We start from the raw sequence: 26403 nt of genomic DNA, 5'->3' as shown, positions 1-26403 counted from the left end.
AGTTGAGTTCATTCCTGTGGAAATTTCTTTTTAGATGATATTGCAAGTGGACGTGTCTGACTGGGAGAGTTATTTCAAGGCGGAGGCTGATGGTGATCGTGACCATCTTGGTGTGGACTCTGAAGGAGGTGATCCCTCTTATGCGGGTGATCTGGGTGTCTCTTCGGGATGAGCCCTGAGTGATGGACTCTGTTTCTTTTTGACGTGTGAATATTCTTTTTGAGTAGATGGGTTCTACTAACCCCCTTTCTTTTATAAAGCTTACTCGGGTTCTTTTGTTAAATCAGCCCAATGTATATATATGTAAAGATTTAACCATGTTGTGGAAGGTAGTACAAAACAAGAACAATGTAGAAACAAAATGTGGATATATGTAAATATTTGATCCCCATGGGATTAAACTTTAGCTTTCCGCTTCACTCCATATATTTTTATTTCTTTACCTTTATGTTTGTGGGGTTTGTGAGTTATATATACTGCTTCTAGATCCTGGTGGTTTAGTGGATGATGTAAGGCATCCGGGTCACTTGCCCAATCTTGTTAGGGGGTGGTTCGGGGTGTGACACTTATTACCTTAGACAATGTCAGAAGACACCCAATGATGCTACTTTGACGTACTCCTAAGGATCATGGATGATGCGGCCCAACGGGACATGATTGGGAAAGCTTTTGGGGATAATCGGAATGACATGTGGGGGCTAAGGGACAACCATTCGGCATTACATCTTTGTTTTGTGACTCTTTACCCAGGCGACTTATCGTAATTGTGATCGACGTAGTGATGAGTACATTACATACGAGGGGTTAGCACTGCTCATCATGAGGGATTGAGAGTGCTGGATCTAGTGTAGTTGGATCGTTTAAGGTATTTCGAGATTGTTTGTGAGTGATGTGCTATGTTGGTTGATGGAAGCTTGATATAGCACTCCTACCTTATTTTATCTTGTTAGGTCGCAGGCCTCATTTCCTGTATGAAGAGTTACATGTTTGAGAGATGATTGGATGAACGATTGAGTTAGTACACCCTGTGTGGGCAAGTGGGAAATGTTAATCGAACCTGGGCAGACCCGGTTCGGGTTTGGTGCCCACCCATGGGCCAGCCGATTGGACCAGTTGGGTTAGCCAGTTAAGGAGGTAGCCTTCCCTCTTTGGGTCTCTTCCCTCTGTGTTTGTCCTGTTTAGAGTGAAACACTATGAGGAGGTGGGGACTGATTATATATAAATAGAATCAAGTCACCCTAAAACCTAATTGCATTTGTACTCTATTGAGATCTCTCTCTCACTCTCAATCTTATTCACCAAGTTACTAGTGTGTTCTCTGTGGGATTCCATCTGTTCCCAAGGATTTGTGGTGTGGAGAAGCCTTCCAAGATATCTAGAGATTGAAAAAGATCGTTCGAGTTTGTAAAGCTTGTAACCAAATCCGTTTGAGATCCTTCCGCTGCATTTCCATTTCCGTTCAGGTAACACCCTAACAGGTGGTGATTTATTTACTTTTCTCTTCCTAACCAACTAACTATCTAACAAACACTTTAAAAACCCACGTGGTTGATAGTTAAACGTAACAACTAAGGAGGAGGCTTATCTTTATCAAAAATTTCTTTATGGGGAAGTGTACTGCCCCACGCCCTGAGGGGAGCGAAATGACCGCCCCACCCCCATGAACGTTGGAAATCTCACCCCCCATGATGCCAATGCACGCATAGGGCCACGTTCCCAACCCCAACCCAAACAGAAAAAAGTGTTGGAAGACAGTTCTATTAGATGGTGGGTCCCATTTCCTCTGGGTAAAGCAATCATCTCAAGGTCAATCGGATGAAGAAAAGGATAGCCACAAACCGGTGAAGTTGTGTTGAGTTGAGACTTGAGAGGTCCCTCCCAAGGTCGGTTGGGTAAAGAAAAGGATTGCCACTAGACCGTGGATTTGAGACTTGTGAAGTCCCTCATTATGATGTACTCTCTAATCCAACGAATGTTGTATTTGTCATTTTTCAGTAGTGGAAAAGCATGGAGAAAGCCATGGAGCTTGTTAAAAGGTTCTTCTCTTTTGATGAGGCTTGTGGTATCAAGAATTCGTATGGGTATAGTGGTGGTGGTGGTGGTCATCCAGCATCCCTGCGGAGGATTCGTTCTGATCCAATCTCCCTACCACCACTACCCCCACCGAATCTCTTTTTCGAGTTGTTCAATCCTTCTTTTTTGAGCTTTCAAGGTGGGGAAAAAGAAGATGGGAATCACTGGCACCATCTCATCTTCAGGCATCAATGATTTAAACATAGAACTCCCCCATCCCCACCCCTCAAAAAAAGAAAAATGTAAAACCATTACTCTATGTATGTGAGTCTGTCATCATCTTCCATAGTGCAAAATGAGCTAGCAATTATTGTTTGTTCTTCACAAGTGCATGGTGATTGGAGCAGAACTTAACAATCTATGTGGGGCGGCCCTTCAGACAAGATTGGCTCACTAATTCCAATAGAACAAACCAAATATTTGAAAATCCACATAGGGGTATCATATATGGCTTTCCATTTTTATGGGTAGTGGAAGCTGACTCACCAACCACAAGGAAGAAGAAGAAGAAGAAGAAAAAAGAACACTGTACAGCACTGATCATCAAATGTGGGATTTGGCACTAACACCCATCAATAACAAAATCAAAACCAATGGGCACATAATATTATACAATATTCAGATCTGAATTCTCAAGGCAAAACGGTTTAGGAGTCCGAACCCGGATCTTCTCCAATGACATTTAACCACAAGAGTTTATTTCACACCTTCCATCTGGTGTGGGGACCACCTCTGGAGTGTTGGGATCACACTCCATGTCTTGTGAGCACAATCTCTCCACATCAGCAACTAGGTCCACATCAGCAGCATCAGGTGCTTGTCCAATGGGAAGGTACAGTTCCTAAGGATGCTACTTGGGAGGAGGACTCTAAGTTTCTTACTGACTTTCCAACTTGGAACCTTGAGGACAAGGTTCCTTCCCAAGTGGGTGACAATGTTGTGAGCACAATCTCTCCACATCAGCAACTAGATCCACATCAGCAGCAACAACCAGTGAGAAAGAGTCAACGAGTTAGCAGAAGACCAACATCGTTGAATGACTACATTTGAGTTGTGGGTTATCAAGTTGTTGAGATAGTTACATCCTTGCGATGGGTGGGTTATTGCGAGATTACTTAAATAGGGAAAACTTGTGGTAATAGGGCATTCAAGATCTAAGAACTGTTAGGAGGAACTGGACCTCGAATCCAGCAATGTTCTTGTATTCACTGTTTTCAATATCCAAATAAAAGCTCTGCTAATTCTTTACTCTTCTTTTTCCATGTTAATCCTCTTTTCTCTTCACTTCAGTCCTTAGGCATAACACCATGGATGGTGGGAGATGGACAGTGATGGTTAAATGTCATTGGAGAGGATCTGGATTCAACGGAGTCCCATATTTGCATTTATGTTCGTTGTATTGCCCTGCCCGGTCAGGTTCGTACGTAGGTTCCTCTCATAGGGGGCCAGAAATGATGACCTCACTCCCTGCCCAAACACACTGCCCGGGTGGGGTGAGATCGTCATTTCCGCCCTCCCTATGAGAGGAACCTATGAACCTAACCGGGCAGGGAACCCGAGAGGAGAAAAATTCCCTAGAAAGGGTAGTATGCCACCTAATCAAAATCACTAATTTAAGATTCCAATTCAGTTCGAAATAAACGATTTCAAGTCTAAGATTAAAAAAAGGGTCACCCAATAATAAAGTAAGTCAAGAATATTCCCAAATAAGTTTACCTAGATATATATATATAGGAAGTATGCATTGAAGATGCATGGTCAAGCTTGCCCCATATAATTGGAGGTTCTAGAGGGAACACCACTAACTTTACCCTGTTTAAGGTTGAGGTTGTCTCTAAATTTAGCAGGAGCAGAGAGAGGTCCTGTAAACCGTGGCCACAAACTATGAGAAACTGGGCACTCAATACATAATATATATATATATATATATAAAGCAGGTATAGAGTAAATTTTACAAAACCCTCTTCTCTCCGACCTCCTTCTTGAAACATAGATACAGAGGAGGAGGGAGAGGGAAAGAGAGAAGGAAACAAATCTTTTTCTCCTCTAATCCATTAGCTAGTATTAATGGCGATTCGAGTCGCCGTTTTTGTTGTAGGGATTGCATTACTGCTCGCTGCCCCTTTAACTCAGCGTAAGTAGGATTTCATTCCTTTTATTCTCCTCCTTCTTAGTCTGTTTATGTGACAAAGACAGAAATTGATTTAATCAATCATGGGCTTTTTCAGAATCAGTAGAGAATGGGGTTCTCAAGTTTAGTTACACTGGAGCGACGGGTCCGGACAAGTGGGGGAGTTTGTGTCCAGAATTCAGCGCATGCTCCAATGGAAAGCTTCAATCCCCTGTGGACATTGTGACCAAGGATGTCGTCTCCAATCCCAAATTGCAGCCTTTGAACAGAGAATATGGAACCAGCAATTCTACTTTGATTAACCATCGCTACACTATTGGGGTTCGTTATTTCATTTCTTTATAATTCTGTTTCTTCTAGTCTTTATATAAATATATAATTTTCTTTGAAATTCTTTTTGGGCAGTTGCATTATGAAAGCGATAAGGTTGGTAGATTGATTCAAGATGGCAAGAACTATACCTTGAAACAAATCCATTGGCATTCGCCTTCCGAACACACAATTAACGGCGTTCGGTAAATCATCTTATTAATCGATCTCTGTCATTGAGAGCCAAATTAAATGACCCTTTATTATTCAATTTAGGTTTTAATTAATTATGAGTTGGATAATTACAGGTATCCTTTGGAGCTTCATCTAGTCCACATTTCTGGTGATGGAAGCATCTCAGTGGTGGGAATCTTATACAATTATGGTAATCCCGATCTGCTTCTCATTCAGGTAGACTTTCCACAGAGATTTTAAGTAGAAATTCAAATTTAGATTGAATTGAGTTTAAACAGAAAAGTGATTTGGGGTTATTGCAGCTTAGGAACAAGATAGAACAACTGGCTACGAAAGGATCTAAAGAGGATGAAACATTTGAATTTCCTATTGGTCACATGGGAACCAAGTACTTCATGCGCGATTCTTTGAAGTATTACAGATATGTTGGTTCTCTCACCACACCTCCATGCACAGAGAATGTTACCTGGAACGTCCTTGACATGGTAATTAATAATTAGATCTTACATAATATATAATCGTTAACATTAATTAAACATGTTTAGATTATAAATAATTTTTTTTTTTTTTTTAATTTTTTGTAAATTACATGCATGGCATATATGCAGGTGAGACAAGTTAGCAAGGATCAGGTTGATGCTTTGAAAGCTCCATTGGACGTAGCATGCAAAGAAAATTCAAGGCCTGTGCAGCCTCTGAATGGACGTAAGATTGAGCTCAGCGATGCCACGAACAAAATCTAAGCTCAAATATTCAAACTTCCTTGGATCCATAAATTAATTATCCACGAACCACTTTTTGAATCTCTGTACTTTTAATTTTCTTCTTTCTTCTTAGCTAGTGAAATCAAACATCACTGATCATCTATGTGTACTACTCAGTGAATTATAAGAGAGGAAGAGCTTAAAGCTCTTTAAAGTTTTCTTATACGCTTGAAGTGGATCTACTTGATATTAGAGATAATAAATGATTAAAATGATATATTTTTATCACACAGAATATTTTACTTGAAAATTATTAAGAACCGTGGATTTTCTATGGTAACAAAATTAATGTCTGGCGAAACTTTCATTTAATTCTCATGCTTCGACTCGAGACATCAGTAAATGGATAACCCAAATCCGAATTCAAATCGCATCCGTATTTGTTCCGTTTAGAGACATCCGTATTCATTTAGAGATATCCCGAAAATAATCCGAATACTCAGACTAAAATTCGTCTGAAAAACAAAATTCAAATACTTAATAATAAAAAATTAAGTAAATAATGATTTTGAAGGTTTTTGAAGATTCAATAGGTTCTAGAATATGATAAAGAGAATCATGATCTAAGAGATATAGATTGAGATTGAATTGTATCCGCTAGGAGGAGGAAGGTCCGGGTTACACAAGACAGAGATGTAAACGGATGGTCGAAAATCCGAATCCGATCTGCATCCGAATCCGTTTAGAAGTATCGTATTTGTCCAGGGAATATCCAGCTCCGATCACATCCGATCCGTATCTTATCCGAATCCAATCCGTTTACATCCCTAGGTTCGAGACTTTGACTACAGTGGTCATGTGTATATGTGCGTACTGTTGGATTTTGGGCCCAATTAGTATGACTTGATTTATTGGGCCCATATTAATTCACTTGAAGGGGATTTAATCCAGACCATCCATTGTGAGGATGGATTAGGTCTGGGGTTTAGTTACAGTAACCCCTAGGTCCCTGCCGTCTCCCAATTCAATTCTATAACTTTGCTCACGGAGTTACAGAGGGAAATCATTGGTTGAGAAAGATGACAGTAACCTTAGGGTGCATTAGAGCGTATGGCTATTAATCACAAGGTAAAGCTTGGATCTACTACAAACGATTGGAGAGGTATGAATATTATTCCATTTCCTGTTATTATTCTGTTGATTGTATTCTAGCCGAGTGAAGAAGAAGAAGATTAAATTAAGTTAATCAATTAAATCTAACAGTGGCATCAGAGTCGATCTTCACATACTAGGATCAATCTTAGCAATGGAATAAAATTAATGATTTTATTGTTGTGCATCATATTGATACATGCCTGTGATTTATTCCTTTGTCGATTACCGTTTCAAAGGTACAAAAAAGGGTTTTAAAGGTTGAATAAACATTCTTGTTTACTGCTTCATTTTTTTTTTTTCAATGAGAAAGAAAGATATATATTAACGACAGTATTACAGTGAGTCTAGTTCCTGACCGTCACTTCTATACATATGAAAGATTAGATTAAGAAAGTGTTTCGTAACATCCGCTAGCTTAAGAAAGATGGGCAGTAAAGACCAAGATATACGGGATTGGGATTGAAAAGTGAGCATATTAAAAACTGTATTGTTGGTTAACCATATATCAGTAATCTCTAATCCTATCCGGCATGCCTTATGCCAGCCCTCCCAAAAAGCCATCAGTTCCGCCTGTTGTACATCTTGTGTGTCATAGCTACCTACATCTGTTAGAACACTTTGACCATTCACCAAAATATAATAATTCCACCAGGCTAATTTAAGATTTGGTTCAAAAATTCCTGCAATCAGCAAGCCAGACATTTTGAAATTAATAGGTGGTGAGAAAAGATCATTAGAACTTAATGGGGGGGGGAAGAACTAAAATGTTGCGGTTCAGGTGGGGAAATCCCCATATCCAATAACCATCTGGAAACATTGTTTAAGACCAACTTAGGGTCAGCAAGAGCATTGCACATCAGTACCTTGTTTCTTACAACCCAAATGAAATAACAAGTGATAATAAAAACTCAAAAAAAACAAACTAGAGAACCCCTATCCAGGTAGAGGGAGCCACGCAAAGAGATAACTAGATCGATGAAAGAGGGAGCAGAGAAATGCTCAGTTCTTAGTCCCAGAGGACCAGAAGCCCACATGTGCTTAGTCCAATCACAACATAAGAAAAGATGCCAGATGGACTCAACACAAGAGCCATAGAGAATACATTGAGACTCGATAGCCATCCATTTGGAACGAATGCCTGGAGTGGGGATCCCTGCATGTAAAACACGCCAAAAAAAAGATTTTAAATCTAGGGTGAATTTGCAATTTCCAAAAAAATTTCCACCATTTGGAAGTAGATCGAAGAGTTGGGGGGGTTAGAGGTGGTTAAAAAACTAGCAGCCTTCTTGGTGGAGAATCTGCCAGTTTTAGTCAAAGTGCACCTTCAAGTATCGTCAGTAGAAGAAATATGTATTCCAAGAATTGCATTGTAATTGTTAGTGCGAAAGCAAGCCATCAACTTGGAATAATCCCATAAACTACCATTAATGAGAAAATCTGAAACTAAATGAAAATTGGGAGTGGGATGAATCACCTGGGGATAAGACTTACCTGGTCCTTCAGTGATCCAAGGGTCATGCCAGCAGGAGGTTAAAGAACCGTTACCAATTTTATGGAAAGAGATTTTCTTAAGGTCTGGTATAATATTAGCTATACTATTCCAAGACCAAGGTCCTCTTTTCTGTGCAACCTTTGGATCAAACAAAGAGGAGTTAGGGAAGTATTTGGCTTTTAATACCCAAGCCCAAACCAAAGATGGTTCAACTAGCAAGCGCCAGCCCAACTTGAGGATGAGTGCTTTGTTCTGAATCATAGATTTCCGCAGCCCTAGTCCACCAAAAGATAAGGGTTTGCAAATCCTATCCCAGCCAACAAGGTGGCAGTGTTTTCTGTGCCCAAAGTCATTATTCCAAAACCGGAGGTATATGGTATCTAAGTCATGACAGCTGTTTTGTGGGGAACAAGAAATGGGACATTTGGTAAGCTGGGGTGGCAGCCAATACCGATTGGATCAAGACCAGTCAACCAGCAAAGGAAAGGAGATTGGCCTTCCACGATGCGAGTTTGGATTGCACCCTGTCCACCAGGGGTTGGAGGCCTTTTTATTTAGACCTCGAGTGGCCTAATCTAGTTCCAAGATATAATGTTTTAGCAGGCATTTCAGTCATTTGAAGGAGCCCACACAGATGGCGTTTTCGCAGGGAATCAACCCTCTTACTAAAGAAAATATTGCTTTTGGAGTAATTGATTTCTTGGCCAGTGATGTCAGAGAAAAGTTCAAGGACTGATTTAATAGTGGAAAAATTCTCATTAGTGGCCCGACAGAAAATAAAAGTATCATCAACGAAAAACAAATGTGAAATTTCAGGGGCCATTCTGGCAATTTTTATCCCCTTGAACATCCCAATGTCCCTATAGGCATCCAGAAGTCTAGACAAAATCTCCATGGTTAGAAGGAACAAGTATGGGCTAACAGGGCAACCTTGATGCAGCCCTCACTGGGGTATAAGATAACCAAAAGAACTACCATGTTTAGTGCTTCATTTGAAGTTGTTATGATGGGTTTTCTTGGAGGACTTTAATTAAAATGCATGTGTCTCTACCTTTTAATTTCTCTTAAAAAAAAAAAAGGGGGAATTATTAACGTAACAAGGGTCTGTTATTTATCCAAACATAACAAGACACCTAATGCCCTCTAAAAACTATAGTTAAGGATGCAGGTGAAAATAAAATTATAAGGATAAAAATCAACCTAAATTCTAAATTTGGTCAAAATCCTCTTTTTGAAAATATCTCTCCATCCTGGCCCTGGATGGACCCAATCCGAGAATTAAAGTTGCTCCAATTAATGTTCCGGACGATATGAGCCCAATATTGGATATCTTCTAAAAATTTCCCAATTTTCTAAAATTATGATTATGCCCTTGTGCTTGATTTTACTTTGTTGCCCAATTTCTTGGTCATACTTCTAATTTGAGGTGAAATCTCTTCAATGCCCTTGGGTCTATAGTGAAACTTCTTCTCATCTCATCCTTGATCACATGTGAGTCGATTCATGGGTAGACCAGTGCCTAGATTGCATTAAATCCTTCCATTCAGCATCTTTTATGCGCATGACCCTATAACACCCTACAATCACAATTACATAGCAAAATGGAATTAATTAAACCAAAGATATTAAATTGGAACCAACAATTAAATAAAAATTCAATGCATAATTACAGCCCGATCACACTCCCCAACTTGCACTTTTGCTCGTCCTCGAGTGAAAGAAAATAAAACCTACTCCGCTTATCACTCCTTCAGCTTAATTTAACCACTCAGAAGCAAGTAAAATCATCATAAATGAATCAATAGCAAGGACCCTTAAGCATGGCAATAGAATCCAATATAAATGTAAACAAAGAACAAGAAACTCTTCCAAGTTAGCCAACTCCTACTAATGCATTCAAAATCACTCATCTTAAGCTATGTCATAATGTCTAAGTGTTACACAAGCCCACTATTCATTATCATGCTTTATTTTTTTTTAAATATTTTTTTCCCTTTTTGTTTACCTTTTTTTTTTTTAACTTACTCAACCCAAATAGGCTACAAGTCAAGATTGGATTAAAGAGTCAAACTTTTTTTTTTCATCTTTCCAATCGTTTTATGCGAAGCTCAATGCTTGTGACAAAAAGACCCAGTTGCTGAGTAGGAAGTTTTTTTTATTTTTTTTATTTGTTTTATAGACATTCCAACTGTTTGACTCAAAACTCAATGCTTGTGACAAAGAGGCCCGGTTACTAAGGAGGAAGTCATAAATGCATGATTTTGGAAAATTTTCAACCACAAAGGCTTGTATAGTGACACATGAATCATCATAAACATTCACAAAAGATGAAAATCAATATCTCAAGTAAAAAATTAACCAACAATGGAAGAGAAATAATGTTCTAAGTTTAAATAACTAATAAAAACATTTACAAACTCTAAAATCACCTGTTATAACTCCTGATAACGACATAGAATGCTCTAGATTGGAAAATTTTCAGCATGAATTCACAAAATTTAGAATTGTTCTCATTGTTCTCTCTCCTCAACTTAAAATGACATTGTCCCCAATGGCATGCAAAAGAATATGACAATATAAAACAATGGGAAACAAATAAAAACAAAGGAAAGGAGCAATACAGCCTTGTGAAGTGGAGCGCTACGACCATCAACCTGCACCTGCCATAGCTATCTACTGTCTACCTGAAAAAACTAAGAAAAATAAAAACTGAAGTAAAATGGTGGGTTGCCTCCCACAAGCGCTAAGTTTACTATCTTCAGCCAGACAAAAAGTGGGGGCTCAAGAAAACTCATAAATCGGGTCAATCAAATCAACAGACTCAATGACCTTCCCATCTGTAATACCATCCACATTGGGCTTTAGATGCTGCCATTAACCTGAAAATAGTGCCCTATTTTAGGATTTTGAATAGTAATAGCACCATGGGGCGACACTTTAATGACCACAAAGGGGCCATCCCATTGAGAACGAAGCTTACCAGAAAGAGGCATAACTTAGAGTTGAAAAGCCAAACTTTTTGGTTAACCTCAAAAGACTTACGGATAATATGTTTATCATGAAAAGCCTTTGTCCGAGCCTTATAAATATGTGCGCTCTCATACGCATCATTGCGCACCTCTTCCAACTTAAGAGTTGAGGACGACAGGTGGAACCAGCTTTGACTATATCAAAATTAAACTGTTTAATGGCCCACAAAGCACGATGTTCTAACTCAACAGGTAAATGATAAGTTTTCTCAAATATCAACCGGTATGGGGACATGAAAATGGGAGTCTTATAAGCAGTCCGGTAGGCACCCAATGCATCATCGAGTCTCAACGACCAATCTTTCCTAGCCGACCTAACTATTTTCTCAAGAATGTGCTTGATCACCCTATTGGACACTTCTACTTGACCACTGGTATGCGGATGATAAGGCATGGTAACCTTATGAGTAATAGAATACTTCCACAGTAAAGCCCCAAAAATCCAGTGCTTAAAATGGGAGCCACAATCACTAATGATGGCACTTGAAAATCTAAAGCAACTAAAAATATGGCTCTATACAAACTTAACCACCACCTTGTGATCATTGGTTCGAGTGGCCAATGCCTCAACCCACTTAGACACATAGTCTACCACAACCAAAATATACTCAAAGCTTAAAGATGAAGGGAAAGGTCTCATAAAATCTATACCCCACACATCAAAGATCTCAACAACCAGAATAGGATTAAGGGGCATCATGTCTCTACGAGACATATTTTCGACTTTCTGACATTGAACACAATTGCGGCAAAACACATGGGCATCTCTAAAGATAGTAGGCCAAAAGAAACCACTCTGTAAAACCTTGACAGTAGTTTTCTTGCCACTAAAATGCCCTCCACATGCAAGAGTGTAACAAAAGGTAAGGATACTAGTAAATTCACTCTCTGGGACACAGCGACGGAAATCCTGTTCAGGACAATATCTGAACAACTTCGGATCCTCCCAATAATAGAACTTTTGTTGGGAGAAGAAGCGGTCTTTCTCTTGCTTAGACTAACCAGCAAGAATCTTCCCAATAGCTAAATAGTTCACCATATGTGCAAACCAAGGAGAAGGAGTATGAGAAACCGCAAACAATTGCTCATCAGGGAAGGATTCTCTAACCAACTCAATGGTTGAGGAAGACTCAACTATGATCCTAGACAGATGATCTGCTACCACATTTTTGAAACCTTTCTTGTCTTGAATTTCTAAATCAAACTCTTGCAGCAGAAGAATCCATCTAATCAATCTAGGTTTGATGTCTTTCTTGGCAAGTAAATGCCTAAGAGCAGTATGATCAGAATACACCACAACCTTGGATCCTAAGAGATAAGACCAGAATTTATCGAGAGCAAACACAATTGCTAACAACTCTTTCTCAATCATGGTATAATTCAATTGAGCTTCTGAGAAGGTCTTACTAGCATAATATATGACAATGGGTTTCTTGTCGACTCTCTGTCCTAACATAGTTCCAACCACTTATTCAAATGCATCACACATAATATTAAATGGCAGTGACCAATCCAGGGGCTGGATTATGGATGTTGTAGACAATGAAGCTCTAAGGGTATTGAAGGCTTGGAGGCAGGTATCACCAAAAACAGAATGTGCAACCATTGCAAGAAGATTGCACAAGGGTCTCGATATATGGCTGAAGTCCTTAATGAACCGCCTATAAAAGCATGCATAGCCTAGAAAAGAATGGACCTACCGAACAGAAGTGGGGGGGTGGGAGGTTGGCAATCAAATCAACTTTAGCCCCATCAACCTCTATCCCACATTGAGACACAATGTGACCAAGCACAATCCCTTCTTAAACCATGAAGTGGCTCTTCTCCCAACTCAAAATCAAATTTGTCTCCATGCAACATTTCAAAACTCTAGTCAACTTGGAGAGACAGTCATCAAAGGAGGAGCCAAATGCAGAGAAATCATCCATGAAGGCTTTGAGAAACTCCCCCACCATGTCAGAAAAGATAGACATCATGCATCTCTGGAAGGTGGCGGGTGCATTACACAAATTAAAGGGCATCTGCCTAAAAGTGAATGTACCATAGGGGCATGTGAAAAGTGGTTTTCTCTTGGTCCTCTAGGCACATAGACACCTGATTATAACCCGAATAGCCATCTAGGAAATAGTAATGGCTTTGGCCTGCTAATTTCTCAAGTATTTGGTTTATGAAAGGGAGAGGGTAGTGATCCTTGCGGATGATAGCGTTCAATTTCCTATAATCAATGCATACCCACCAACCTATGGTTGTACGAGTAGGGACCTTGTCACCCTGATCATTCTCAACGACAGTGCCCAATTTCTTAGGCACATCCTGAGTGGGACTCACCCACTTGCTGTCAGAGATGGGGTAAATAATGCCTGCATCTAACCATTTCACCACCTCTTTCTTGACAACTTCGCGCATGTTAGGATTCAATCTTCTTTGCGCATCCCAAAAAGGTTTAGCCCCATCATCACAGTAGATACGGTGCATACAAATCAATGGGCTAATACCTTTTAAATCAGTCACAGACCACCCGATGGCAGCCTTATATTCTTTGAGAACACCCAACAGTTTGCTTTCTTGATCAAATGTCAAGTTGGAAGCAATGATGACAAGTAGCATCTCATTCAATCCCAAGAAAGCATATTTCAATGAATCAAGCAATAGATTCAATTCCAACACCGGTGGAAACTCAATAGAACTCAATGGTGGCTTCTCAGCCAGGGGAGGAAGTGACTCATACTTGACAGTCCACAAAGGACGATCTGGTGGAGTAGGGGCATCCAATAGCGCATTGACTTCAGCAGTATACACATCAATATCAAAATCATCACCTCCAAAGAAGGTCAAACACTGCTGCAATGGGTCATCTGCTAACATCATCGGTGTACACTCTGCTACTACTTCATTTATTACATCAACAGAGAAGCACTCTTCCTCACGTCAGGGCTCTAAAGAAGCATTAAAGATGTTCAATCGGAGCTTCTTATTATCAAAGGAAATATCCATTACACATGATCTATAGTTGATGCAAGCATTGGCAGTAGCCAAGAATGGACGTCCTAAGATAACCGACTATGGTTTACCATTAGTTTGTGTTTCCATGTCAAGGACTAGTAAATCCACAAGAAAATAGAGCTCATCCACTTTAACCAATACATCCTCAATGAAACCTCTAGGCACTTTAATAGAACGGTCAGTAAGTTGGAGAATAACTTGTGTAGGCTTCAATTCTCCAAACCCAAAATGATCATAAACTAAGCTAGGTAAAATATTAACACTCACTCCTAGATCAAGAAGCGCTCACTCAATGGCAAGGTTGCCAATGGTGTAAAATATAAGAGGGGCTCCTGGATCTTTAAGCTTAAAGGGGAGTTAATTAGACAGGACTGCACTAACCTACTCAGTAAGATGGATAGTCTTAGGAATGTGGGTCTTCAGCTTACGCTTTTGAGTGCATAAGTCCTTCAAGAACTTAGCATAAGCTGAAACTTGCATGATGGCATCTAGAAGGGGGAGGTTGATCTGGACTTGTTTGAACAACTCCATCATCTCTTCCATTCTTGCATCCTTCTTGCCAAATGCAGAAGAAGATGGAGATTCTAAACAAGAGGGAAAAGGGTCTCTAGGCATGTAAACATCAGGGTTGTTACCCTCCCCAACTTGTTCAATCCCATGGTCCTTTGAAGCCTGAGGAGCTTCAGGTCTAGGCTCTTGATTAGCCTCTTTCCTAGAACTCTCTTCAGTGGCGCTCTTTTCAGGGATTCCTACCTCACGGCCACTCCTTAAAGTCATAACTGCCTTAGCTTGCTCATGAAAAATTCTGTTGCTAGATTGTCTGTTAGGATTATCTACCACTTGACTTGGTAGTTGACCTTCCTCTCTTCTACTAATGGCATCAGCTAACTGACCCAACTAAGTTTCTAACTTAGTGAGAGATTGAGTATGGGAGTGTAAGAGTTGTGTGTTCTGGTCCAACCCATTCAAGGCACGCATCACCTTTTCCTCTAATGATGAACTCATAGGCGGTGGAGGAGGTGGTTGTTGCACGTCTCTATAGACAGTCTGCTAATTGTAAAAATTCTACCTATATGTTGGATTTTGGAAACTATTGGGTTGTTTCCATCCAAAATTGGGGGGTTTCTCCAACAAAGGTTATAAGTCTGGGAATATGGATCATTACACAGTTTGGAGAAACTTTGGGCAGCCTGTGCATGTTCTTGAACATAGTTAGGGAACTGTATAGCTTGAGGGCAACATCCACATAATGTGTAGGACTGGCACAAAGAACGTACGCGTCCTGATAAGTGGGACCTGGGGTAGATTGCCTAAAGTTCTATCCCATGGACAATAAATGGTCAAGCTTTTCAGAAAGCATGTCAACTCTGGTGTTTATGGCCACAGATTGGCCAACCTCATAGAGGCCACCTTTTCTTTGGGGTCCCAGTCATGGGAATTTCAGTCCTAGAGACCGACACATGATGCAATGAATTCTCACTAAGGGTCTCAAACAATTGCCAAGCCTCATTCTCACTCTTATGCATGAATGTACATCCACAAAAAGCATCCACCATCTGTCTATGTCTATCAATCAGTCCATCATAAAAACATTGAGCTAACTGCCACTTAGGTACAGCATGATGGGGACACTTTCTAATCAGGTCCTTAAGTATTTTCCAGGTCTCATGAAATTGGTCACCATCAATTTGCGGAAGCTAGTGATGGCTCGCCTAATCTGATTGGTCCGACCTATGGAGAAATACTTTTTCAAAAACTCTTGCTGCATCTGCGCCCAAGTAGTGATCACTACAGCATCCAAGGAATTGAGCTATTGTTTGGCTTTATCCTTGAGGGAAAGTGGAAACAAGATCAACCTCAAAGCATCTTCAGAAAAATTCTGGATTTTAACAGTTGAGCATATCTCTAAAAATTCATCCAGATGTTTGTAGGGTTCCTCATTGTTAAGTCCATAAAAAGATGGGAGCATCTGAATAACATTGGACTTAATCTCATATTGGGCTGCCTGAACAGCAAGAACCCTAATGCATGAAGTCGATGTATAGGTCAAGGGAGTGAAGTGCTCACTCAATGGGCATTGGTTTGGTTTGTTCTCTCCCATTCTTTTATTTTTTCAAATTAAACTCGAAGTTCTCTCAACATCAAGGTCTAAATCGGCCAATGTAGGATGACAGGAACGACGACCAAGCATCAACTAAACTAAAACTAACGACAAAAAGACTCACAACTAAGATGGGAAGACATCATAAAATTAAACTAAGCAAATCAAATAGAAGAGACAGGGTATATACCTGAAACGCCTAATTCCAATGAAGATCGATACTCACTTGAACTTTGCCACATCCAAGAACGAATAACCAATAAAAATAAAATTACACATATGATCTTAAGGGAAGGGAGAATAATATTCTGCTTTAACAATGATGAGAACAAAATAAAAGAATGGGAAAGAAAAAGGACAATAAATGTGTGCAAGGGGGGTGAATGCAAGTTCAACAAGTTAGACTGAAAATGGTGCACTCGTCCTTGCTCTGCAAACTGGGCTGCCTGTAAAACAAAATAAAAGCAACTTAGATTGAACTAAAATTAAACTAAAGAAGAAACTAAAAAGAAAATTTTGATTGTGTTTTGTTTTTTTTTTTTTTAAAAAAAAAAAAACTAAAATTAAAACAAAGACAAAATAGAAAAAGAAATAACTAAATCAATCTTAGCAAACCATGCTTTGATTCCTTAGCAACGGCCCCAAAATTTGATCGTGTTGTTATGAGATAAAAAATAAACCCTAAATTACTGCTAAAACAACGGTAAGAAGGGATCGAATCCACGGAAAACTGGAAAGCTAAATTTACTAAAATTGATGTGAATTTTATTTTGAAAATCAAATTTGCAAATTTTAAAATTAAATTAAAACTAAGTAAAAGCTAATTAACAAAAAAGTGAATTAATGAGAAGAAACTATCTGTAGGTTTTAAATCCATTTTGGCATTATTACCTAATCTCTAGCATATACTTCGGTTCACTAGAACTACAAGTTTCAATGCAACCATAAAAAGAAATATGATTCTAGACTACCCTAAGTATAACCTATCCTATCAAGCACTATCATTTATCGCTTTCGCTTAGCACTCTTAATTTGGTTGGTTAAAGGCTATCGTCGGTGTTTGCCAAAGATCACATACAGAGAAACCATTGTTTGAATAGAACAAGTGAATCACAGAGACAAATATTCTAAACTGATTTAACTATTAAAAATCATCCACAAGGGAAGGAGTCTTTAACACCAATCAATCAAGTATGCTTTCCAACCAGAAATCAAATAATAATAAACCAAAATTTCATCTAAACCTAAGGATAGACAGGAGACTTAGCCGATCATGGTGCTAATTGACAGGAGAACGCTTTGGAGATGATGACCCATGGAGTCAAAATGTAAGAGGCTGAATTGATGCAATGTTGATCGATGGTGCTCAATGGAGGCGCTGGATGGAGGTGTGCTTGGCAATCTCTGCGAGTTGCTATCCAGAAATAAAACGTTGGAAGAAGAAGAAAGGGCTTGAGAAGAGAAGAATAGGAAAATGGAAGGGCTGCTATGCTAGATCATGGATGGCTGCTGGTTCCAGATACCCCAAAAATAAATAAAAAAAATGAGGGATTCCCTTAGAGATAAGAGATCATGGGTGAGATTTTGGGGTTGAAAGGGACGTGAGGTGGAAGGATTTTGTGAGAGATTTGAAGAGAGAAAGTCAGAGAGAGAAAAGATATGATAGGGATTAAAAATGATTGGGGAAAGAGAAGATGTGAGAGAGGTAGGAGAGAGAGAACCATTTGAGAGAGTGATAGGGAAGAGAGAGAGAGACAAAATTACAGAAGGAGAGAGAGTTTAACCTATTTATTTAAATCTAAAAATCAACCTAAATTCTAAATTTAGTCAAAATCCTCTTTTTGAAAATGTCACTCCATCCTAGCCCCGGATAGACCCAATCCAAGAATTAAAGTTGCTCCAGTTAATGTTCTAGACGATATGAGCCCAATATCAGATATCTTTTGAAAATTTTCTAATTTTTTGAAATTATGGTTATGCCCTTATGCTTGATTTTCTTTTGATGCCCAGTTTCTTGGTCATACTTCTAATTTGAGGTGAAATCTCTTCAATGCCCTTGGGTCTTCAGTGAAACTTCTTCCCATCTCGCCCTTGATCACATGTGAGTCGATCCTTGGGTAGACCAGTGCCTAGATTGCATCAAATCCTTCCATTCAGCATCTTTTATGCGTATGACCCTGTAACACCCTACAATCCCAATTACATAGCAAAATGTACTTAATTAAACCAAAGATATTAAATTGGAACCAACAATTAAATAAAATTTCAATGCATAATTACAGCCTGATCACCCGGTGCCCCACATCCATGCTTTTGGCTGCTGACTACTTCTTAGCCTTCTTGCTCCTAGCCTTCTTGGCCTTCATCCGCCGCTTCTTCTCATTGGCATCAACCCATGATTAGTCAAATGGGATATGGAAAGGGTCAATTTCATCCTTAAAGCTTCGACCTTCACTATCACTTGATTGCCCAACACAACTCCCTCTCATCCATGACATATATGACAATGATCCCTTTGATTCCTTGACTTTGGAATCCAGAAAATATGCTAGACTGGAGAGAGGGGTCGAGAACTCATCGATTGGCTGAAGCTCTTCAAATTTCATGAGAGTTTCAAGGACCCGAATAGTTGGAACAATAGGTATGGTAACCTATAGAGATAGAACAAATAAGACTCATGTGCCTTCTTGGTACCATCAGGTTTGTTAATAATACATAAAAATAGAAAACAATAGATCAAAACTAAGAAATATCAAAGAAGACCATCAACTGATAGGTTAATATTTTCCACTTAGCCCTCAACATACAAACTGAATATAGGTGAAGCTAAACACACACACACATAGACATAAGGGAGGGAATGGCAAAAAGAAATAGTAAAAATTGCATTGACCATTATAATTGGAAGCATAATGATATTAGACATTGATCCCATATGGAGGCCTAGATGTAAATCTAGAAGACCAGACTCATAAGAGGTAGGTGGCAATCCATTGAGCTAAAAAACAAACTTCGAGTAGTTATGTTATAGGTTGGGCCCTTTTAATTTCTTGAATTCTATTGTAACAAGTTCAATTTCTAAGCCCATAAAGTAGTTTAGTGTTTGATAAATTAAGATACTTGAATCTTGATAGTTCTAAAGAGTTTTGTTTTGAATATTAAGTCAAATTTGTATATGAGAGTGATTAGGAGTTGAGTCTCTATATAGGAAATTTAATATCACTTAAAGATGATTTGATAATAGGAACTGAAGTTTTTTCAAGTGTGTTTGACCTGCTGAGCTCTACAAACATGGGAAGGCTCTTCTTTTGGCCTACTGCTTCTAGTTCCGAATTCTACTGCAAATCAATTGCTATATCTTCAATCCTATTTTCTATTATTTTTCTTCCAACTACTTATTATTAATTCTTCTAATCTGTGGTCCCCTTGTTCTAAATCAATCTTAGATTACATTCTTCTTCAATTATGGTTTTAAAAAATAGAGGTTTATAGCAAACACACTAAAGAACAATGCAAGTCATAAACATCCAAGAAGGGAAGGCCAAAACAAAGGTTTGCAATAGCAGCTACAGTAATAAAAAATTGAAACTTGACAATTTTGAGGAAGATAGCACATGAATATGAATTAAGATGATGTTAAGTCACATACACCATAAACATATAAACAAGGGTTTGGATCATACCTGAATGTGTACGGAAACACAGTGGAAGAAGGATCTGTAGCCAAGCTTATGGTTAAGAGCACGCGTACAAAGCTCCGCGATCTCTACAAGTTTCTCCTTAGAGAAATCCACACCACAAATCCTTGGGCACCAGGGATGGATAAAACCCAACAGAAAACACAGAACTTGAAGAGAGGGAGAGAGTATGTTTCTTATCTATTGCACTAGGGTTTTAGGCCATCTATGATATATAAAGTCAAAAACCCCTAGGCTGCCTCTTTTAGATCCCCACTAGGATTCTAACAAAGAGGGGGGAAGGAGTTAATCAGTTAAGTGACCGCCTCCCTCTCCCTTGCGCGGGTTTGGCCAGTCTACCCCTTGTGGGTGGTCTGGACCGGGCCTGTGGCCCATATTGTTCTACATCTCCCACTCGCCCACATAGGGAGCATAAGTTTAATTATGCCTTCAAGTTTCTCTCATTCCGTGTTTATCCTTCGTACAAGAAATGGGGCATGCAACCTGACGAGATAATATAGGGTAGGAGTACTATATCAAACTTCCATCTAGCCAACATATTACATCACTCACAAACAATCTCAAAATACTCCAAACAATCCAATTACACCATATCTAGCACTCTCGATCCCTTATGATGAGCAGTGTTAACCCTTTGTATGTAATGCGCTCATGACTACGTCAATCACAAATACAACAAGTTGCTTGGGTAATGAGTCACAAAACAAAGGTGTAATGTTAAATGGTTTTCCCTGAGCCCTTCATGTCAATCCAATTATCTCCAACAGCTTTCCCAATCGTTTCTCGTTGGACCGCATCGTCTATGATCCTAAGGAGAACGTTAAAGTAGCATCATTGGATGTCCTCTTCATGATATTATCTCAGGTGATAAGGTTACTGTGGGATTAATATAATCTATGTGGCTCACACAATGACGAAGTATGATATGCAAGTTATGGCGCAACTCCCACTGAGGTGGGAATGTCACTCATGAAAATATTACTATCATGCAGATCTTAGTCTAGTCGCTGCGTTAAACGCCTAACTTAAGTTTCTAGCATAGTCACCCTCATGGTTTCTGCCTAGAATCTCACATCTGGCTATTTAACAGGCTACTTAGAAGTGTGGTATCTTCCAAGTTGGACCAAGTAAAGGTCTCATCTTAGCTCCGACTAAGGCGCCGTCAAGCACACATGCTCATGGGCTCATCTCGCTCGCTATCCTTAAGCGTCAAGGCAAATCACCCATGTGAGTGGGTCGATTCAATGCCTGGTGACATCTTTACAATAATGAATGTGTACACACAAGATTCCTCAAACAAATATATACTCATTAATAAATGTAAGAGAAATACAAATAAACGTTCATCCATAAAAAGTGTTTCATAAATTACACATCAAATCCGCCTGAGTCCCAGGTTCCTAACATGAACTAGGAAAACATCTCTGGCAATGGGCTTAGTCAAAGGATCAGCCAACATATTACCAATGGAGATATGCTACAAAATAGCTTCACCTTGCGTGACCATGTCTCGAATGTAGTGGTACCGTATGTCAATGTGTTTCGCTTTACCATAAAACTTGGGGTCCTTCGTAAATGCAAGCGTTGCCGTGCTATCACAATGTATAAGCACAGTGTCGTCTGAGTGAACAGAAACACTAAGTCTCTACAAGAACTTTCTGAGCCAAATGGCCTCTTTAAGTGCTACTGAACATGCAACTTACTCCGACTCCATCGTGGATAGGGCGATATAGGTCTGTTTCTTGTTACTCCGAGTAACAGCTCTGCCTCTTAGGACATACGCATACCCCGAAGTGGACTTACATTCATCGCTATCACTAGCCCAATCAGCATCACTATAGCCTCTTAGTCTCAAGTCTGAACCACTAAAGGTGAGCGAGAGGTCTATAGTCCCACGTAGGAATCGAAGGATTCTCTTTACTACCTGCCAATGAACTGGTCCTGGGTTGCTCTGGTAACGGCTAACCATGCCAACAGCAAAACATATATCTGGACGCGTGCACATCATCGTGTACATCAGACTACCTACTGCCGCCACATAGGGTATTTTGGATATTTGATTTCACTCTTCATCAGTCTTAAGGCACTGGTCTAGGTTAAAAATGCATGCCTTATCCATTGGAGTGTCAATAGGTTTTGAGTTATTCATATGGAATCACTCCAAGACTTTCTTTATGTAAGTCTCTTGAGACAAACTAAGGAGTCTCCTAGGGTGGTCTCTAACAATCTTCACGTCCAACACAAAGTTGGCCTCACCCATGTCCTTCATCTCAAAAGTAGAGAACAACTACTCTTTAGTGGCGACAATCATCTCAATGTCATTCTCAGCTAACAGTATGTCATCAACATATAAGGATAGAATAAGGAAGCCTGCCTTGGACCGTTTAACATACACGCAGTGGTCCTCTTCAATCATGTCAAAACCTATAGAGGTAATGGCATGATGAAATCTAGTGTACCATTGCCTGGACGATTGCTTAAGACCATAGATGGAACGTTTGAGATGGCATACTTTGCGCTCTTGTCCCTCCTTCTCAAAACCCACGGGTTGAGCCATAAAGATCTCCTTGTCTAGTTCTCCATTGAGAAAAGCAGTTTTAGTGTCCATTTGGTAGAGTTCCAAATCTAACTTTACGACAACAGCTAGAATGAGGCGTATAGAGGTCATTCTCACCATAGGGGAGAATGTCTCATCATAGTCTACACCCTCTCTTTGGGTATATCTCTTCGCTACAAGGGGTGCTTTGTACTTGTTAATTGAACCATCTACCTTGCGCTTGACCTTCAGGACCCATTTGCTCCCGATGGCTTTACGTCCAGGTGGAAGGTCAATTAACTCCCAGACTTGGTTCATGCTCATAGAACTCAACTAATCTTCCATAGCAGCTTGCCACATTTCCTTAGCTGGAGAGGAGAGTGCCTCATGTATTGAGGCTGGCTCATACTCATCCCTTGGAACACAGACAAGGGCATCCCCCTCAATCTCAAAACGATGACGGGGAACGTGTCCATGTGCACTCCTACACGCAAGGGGATCTTGACTGGGTTGTGCACTTTCACTAAGTGACGTACTCCCACTGGGCTGATGATCACTCCCACCCTCTCTGGCGATCTCATGATTAGTTATTGATTCCTCACCCTCGCCAAGAGTAGGTGAAACATTTTCATCAGTCACTATCTCAAAGAGATCAAGATCTTTGCCAGTGTCATTAATACTAGGGAAATCGGTCTCAAGAAAATCAACATCGCAGGACTCAATCTCAATCATTCCTCCGTCTTGATGTTCACCAGACATTACATAGCCTTTTGAGGTATCGAAATATCTTATAAAGATATTCTTCTTAGCTCTAGGGCCAAGTTTCCCAAACTTATGCAAAGTACTATGAACATATCCTGCACACCCCCATGGTCGCATATGCCCCAAAGCGGGCTTTGCGCCTTTCCACAATTCATAGGGAGTGGAAGGAACTGACTGTGAAGGCACACGGTTAAGGATGTAGGCAGTGGTCAAAAGTACATCCCCCCAGAAAGATATTAGGAGGTTGGTCTGTGCCATCATCGATCTAACCATATCTAATAGTGTCCTATTTCGTCGCTCCGCTACACCATTTTGTTGCGGGGTGTAAGGAATAATTATCTGTCTGGTGATTCCTTTTTCCTCACATAGTTCTTTAAACTGGTCTGACAGATGTTTGTGTCCTCGGTCAGTGCATAGAGTTTTTAAACTCCTGCCTTGCTGATTCTCAACCTCTACTACAAAGTGTTTGAAGCAATCTAATGCTTCGTAGTGATGAGCGATCAAGAAGACATAGTCATATCGCGAATAATCGTCTATGAAGGTAAGGATGAAGGTAAGGAATAAGAAGCACCATGACTTGCCTTCACATTCATTGGTCGGCAGATGTCCGAATGGATAAGCTCTAGGGTCTGGGTTGCCCAGATTGCCTTTCCAAAAGGCTTCCAGTGAGCCTTACCAGCTAAACATGGCTCACATGTCGGTAGGTTGATTTTAGCGAGTGGGCCAAGAAGACCTTCTCTAGCTAACCGTCCCATCTTATCTCGACCTATGTGTCTCAGTCTAGCATGGCATGCAATTGATTCTGAACTAATATTAGTATTAATTATAAAAGATGAAGAAGCAACCGTAGGAGTTATCAAACCTACTTTAATAAAACCATTCTAAAAAAAACATTATCCAAAATAAATACCATCCAAACATATCTCAAAAGTATCACCATAAAAAATAAATGAATAACCTAAAGTCAAAAGTGCAGTAACAGAAAGTAGATTATGTTAGATTTTTGGTGTGTATTGTATTATGAAGAAGCATGATGCGCTCAGTGCGCAATGTGAGCTGATAGATATCAACTCCTTGAACTGCTTCACTCATGCCATTCCCCATGTAAATATTTTGGGCACCATCCAGAATCTTTCTATAATCTACAAACCCCCCTTGATCACACGTTATGTATCTTGTTGCTCCTATATCCACAATCCGGTCAGATTGGATTTGGGCAACCAAAACATGTGTACACACAAAAGTACAAGGAGAGAAGGATAAAAATTGTACCTTCTTTGCTTCAGTGCAATCGCGAGCGAAGTGCCCCATCTTCTGGCAATTATAGCACTTGACCTTGGTGATGTCTCTCTTTCCACCTCACTTGCCACGTTTGTGCTTGGCGGATTTGCCTCCACTTGGTGCAGCATTATGAGCCTGTCCCTAATTCCCTATGTTCCTTTATCTTGTGCTGCCCCGCTTGGGCAAGAAGGGCATGTGATTGGGTCGCCCCTAGGAGCTCCGCCTCTAGCTCCACATGAGCGGCAATGTCATTGAAAGTTTTGACACTGTCGTTATGTGTGAGAACCATTTTCATTTGGGCCCAGGAATCAGGTAATGTCCTTATGACGGCTTGAACCTATTGCTCATTGGTAAGGTGTACCCCAACATCGCCTAATTTTCAGATCATGTCTTTCACAATCCTAAGGTGTTCAACCATGTTGTGCTTGGGATCCTTATGGTACATCTCAAACTTCAAGGGCATGGCCCGAAGCCTTGTAGTTGATGAACCGCCACAATCTAACTTAACCTGGTCCCACGTGGACTTGGCAGTCTCACATTTCTCATAATGGCCGATGAGATCATCGTGCATCGAGTTTAACATGATAAAGCGAGCACTACGGTCTCTCTTAAACCAAGCCTCATAGGCTTCTTTTTCTTGACGCTGATGGGCGGTAGTACCCTCATCGGGTTTAGCCATCTCAGTGGTCAAGTGTTCAAGGTAATCTTATTTATTAAGTAAGAACTGCATCTTACGATACCATATGTCATAGTTGGTTCCATCCAACTTGTTGCCTTGGTTAAGGTCCGCAACAATGTTCTTAGTGGTCATCACTACAATGTGCAAGGGAGGACATTTTGTATACATTCACACAAAAATTAATTTTTGTTCAAGAAACCCTAATTAAAATTAATGGTTCCCTCTTCCACACGGTGAGACCAAAAATTTTGCTAGGCTCATAATCAAATCTCACAGTGTGTGGGTTTGGGAACATATAATTTTAATTGATTTCGAACAAAAAATTTGGACGAAAGGACATCCCTAAACCACAATTTAATGCATCATACATTGGGTGCGCAAGGGACTCATACAAGAGACCAAATTAGTACTTGAAGTGATATGCCGAGTCGATATAAAATCATGATACTCAGTACAGTAGCCTCTCTTTACATGGTTTCTCAAAATAAAATATTAAAATTACAATCAGCTCTTTACATTCCAGAATCCTACTACATCACTACTGGGGAGCACCGCACTTTGTATCATGTCTAGGTACCAACTCTATCACACAAACATTAAAACATATCCCTTATAATAAGCATCAATATTCCATCCCATAAAAAATAAAATTTAGAGTCGCATGGGATGGGGTTTGATCTCTTACCCATATGGTGTGAGTCAAACAACGTCATACCACTATGGGAGAGTAAAATTGCCAATTTAAATTTACACACGTATGATAGAAAAAATAAATAAAAAATATATAAGGGCAATTAAAACCAAGATTAGGCATATAATCACAATAACAGTCCAATTAGGGAAAAAGAAAGGGGGTGGGTGAAGGGATTCCCACATCACCCATCTCCTTCCAAAAAAAACCCCTAAAAACAAATAAATAAATAAAAAAAAACAATTCTGCCCAAGTCCAAAACAATATGACAGCAAGTTTTTTTTTTTTTTTAAACCCTTTTAAGGTTATAATCATTACAACCATAATGATCATGCAATGATGGCATATCATTCACTTTTTCTTTCTCCCTTTTCATTTTTTTTCTGTTTGCTTGCGGTGGCTGCTGGTCGAGCCAGCGGTCGCTGCCCCATGCCAGGAACACGCAACCTGGCTGCACACAGCCGCAGCAGCCTCAGGCCAAGGCCCGCTGTAGCTGATACCAGTTGAGAGTGATACCAGTTGAGAAGATTAATGTAAAGATGAAGAAGGCACACAATGAGGACT

The 26403-nt window shown here is 39.8% G+C and overlaps 1 protein-coding gene across 1 annotated transcript; it reads left to right on the top strand.

Annotated features, from left to right (window-relative positions):
* The first annotated feature begins 4140 nt into the window (after nucleotides 1-4140).
* LOC122650009 (alpha carbonic anhydrase 1, chloroplastic-like) lies at nucleotides 4141-5489 on the top strand. The gene is made up of 6 exons (XM_043843298.1): nucleotides 4141-4207; nucleotides 4311-4525; nucleotides 4610-4719; nucleotides 4822-4924; nucleotides 5011-5193; nucleotides 5317-5489. The coding sequence occupies exons 1-6, from the start codon at nucleotides 4141-4143 to the stop codon at nucleotides 5449-5451; spliced, it is 813 nt and encodes a 270-aa protein (XP_043699233.1). The 3' UTR covers nucleotides 5452-5489.
* The last annotated feature ends 20914 nt before the right edge of the window (nucleotides 5490-26403 follow it).

This window comes from Telopea speciosissima, chromosome 2 (genome assembly GCF_018873765.1).
Source record: "Telopea speciosissima isolate NSW1024214 ecotype Mountain lineage chromosome 2, Tspe_v1, whole genome shotgun sequence".
Lineage (NCBI taxonomy): Eukaryota > Viridiplantae > Streptophyta > Magnoliopsida > Proteales > Proteaceae > Telopea > Telopea speciosissima.
This window is presented reverse-complemented; position numbering and strand designations above follow the sequence as displayed.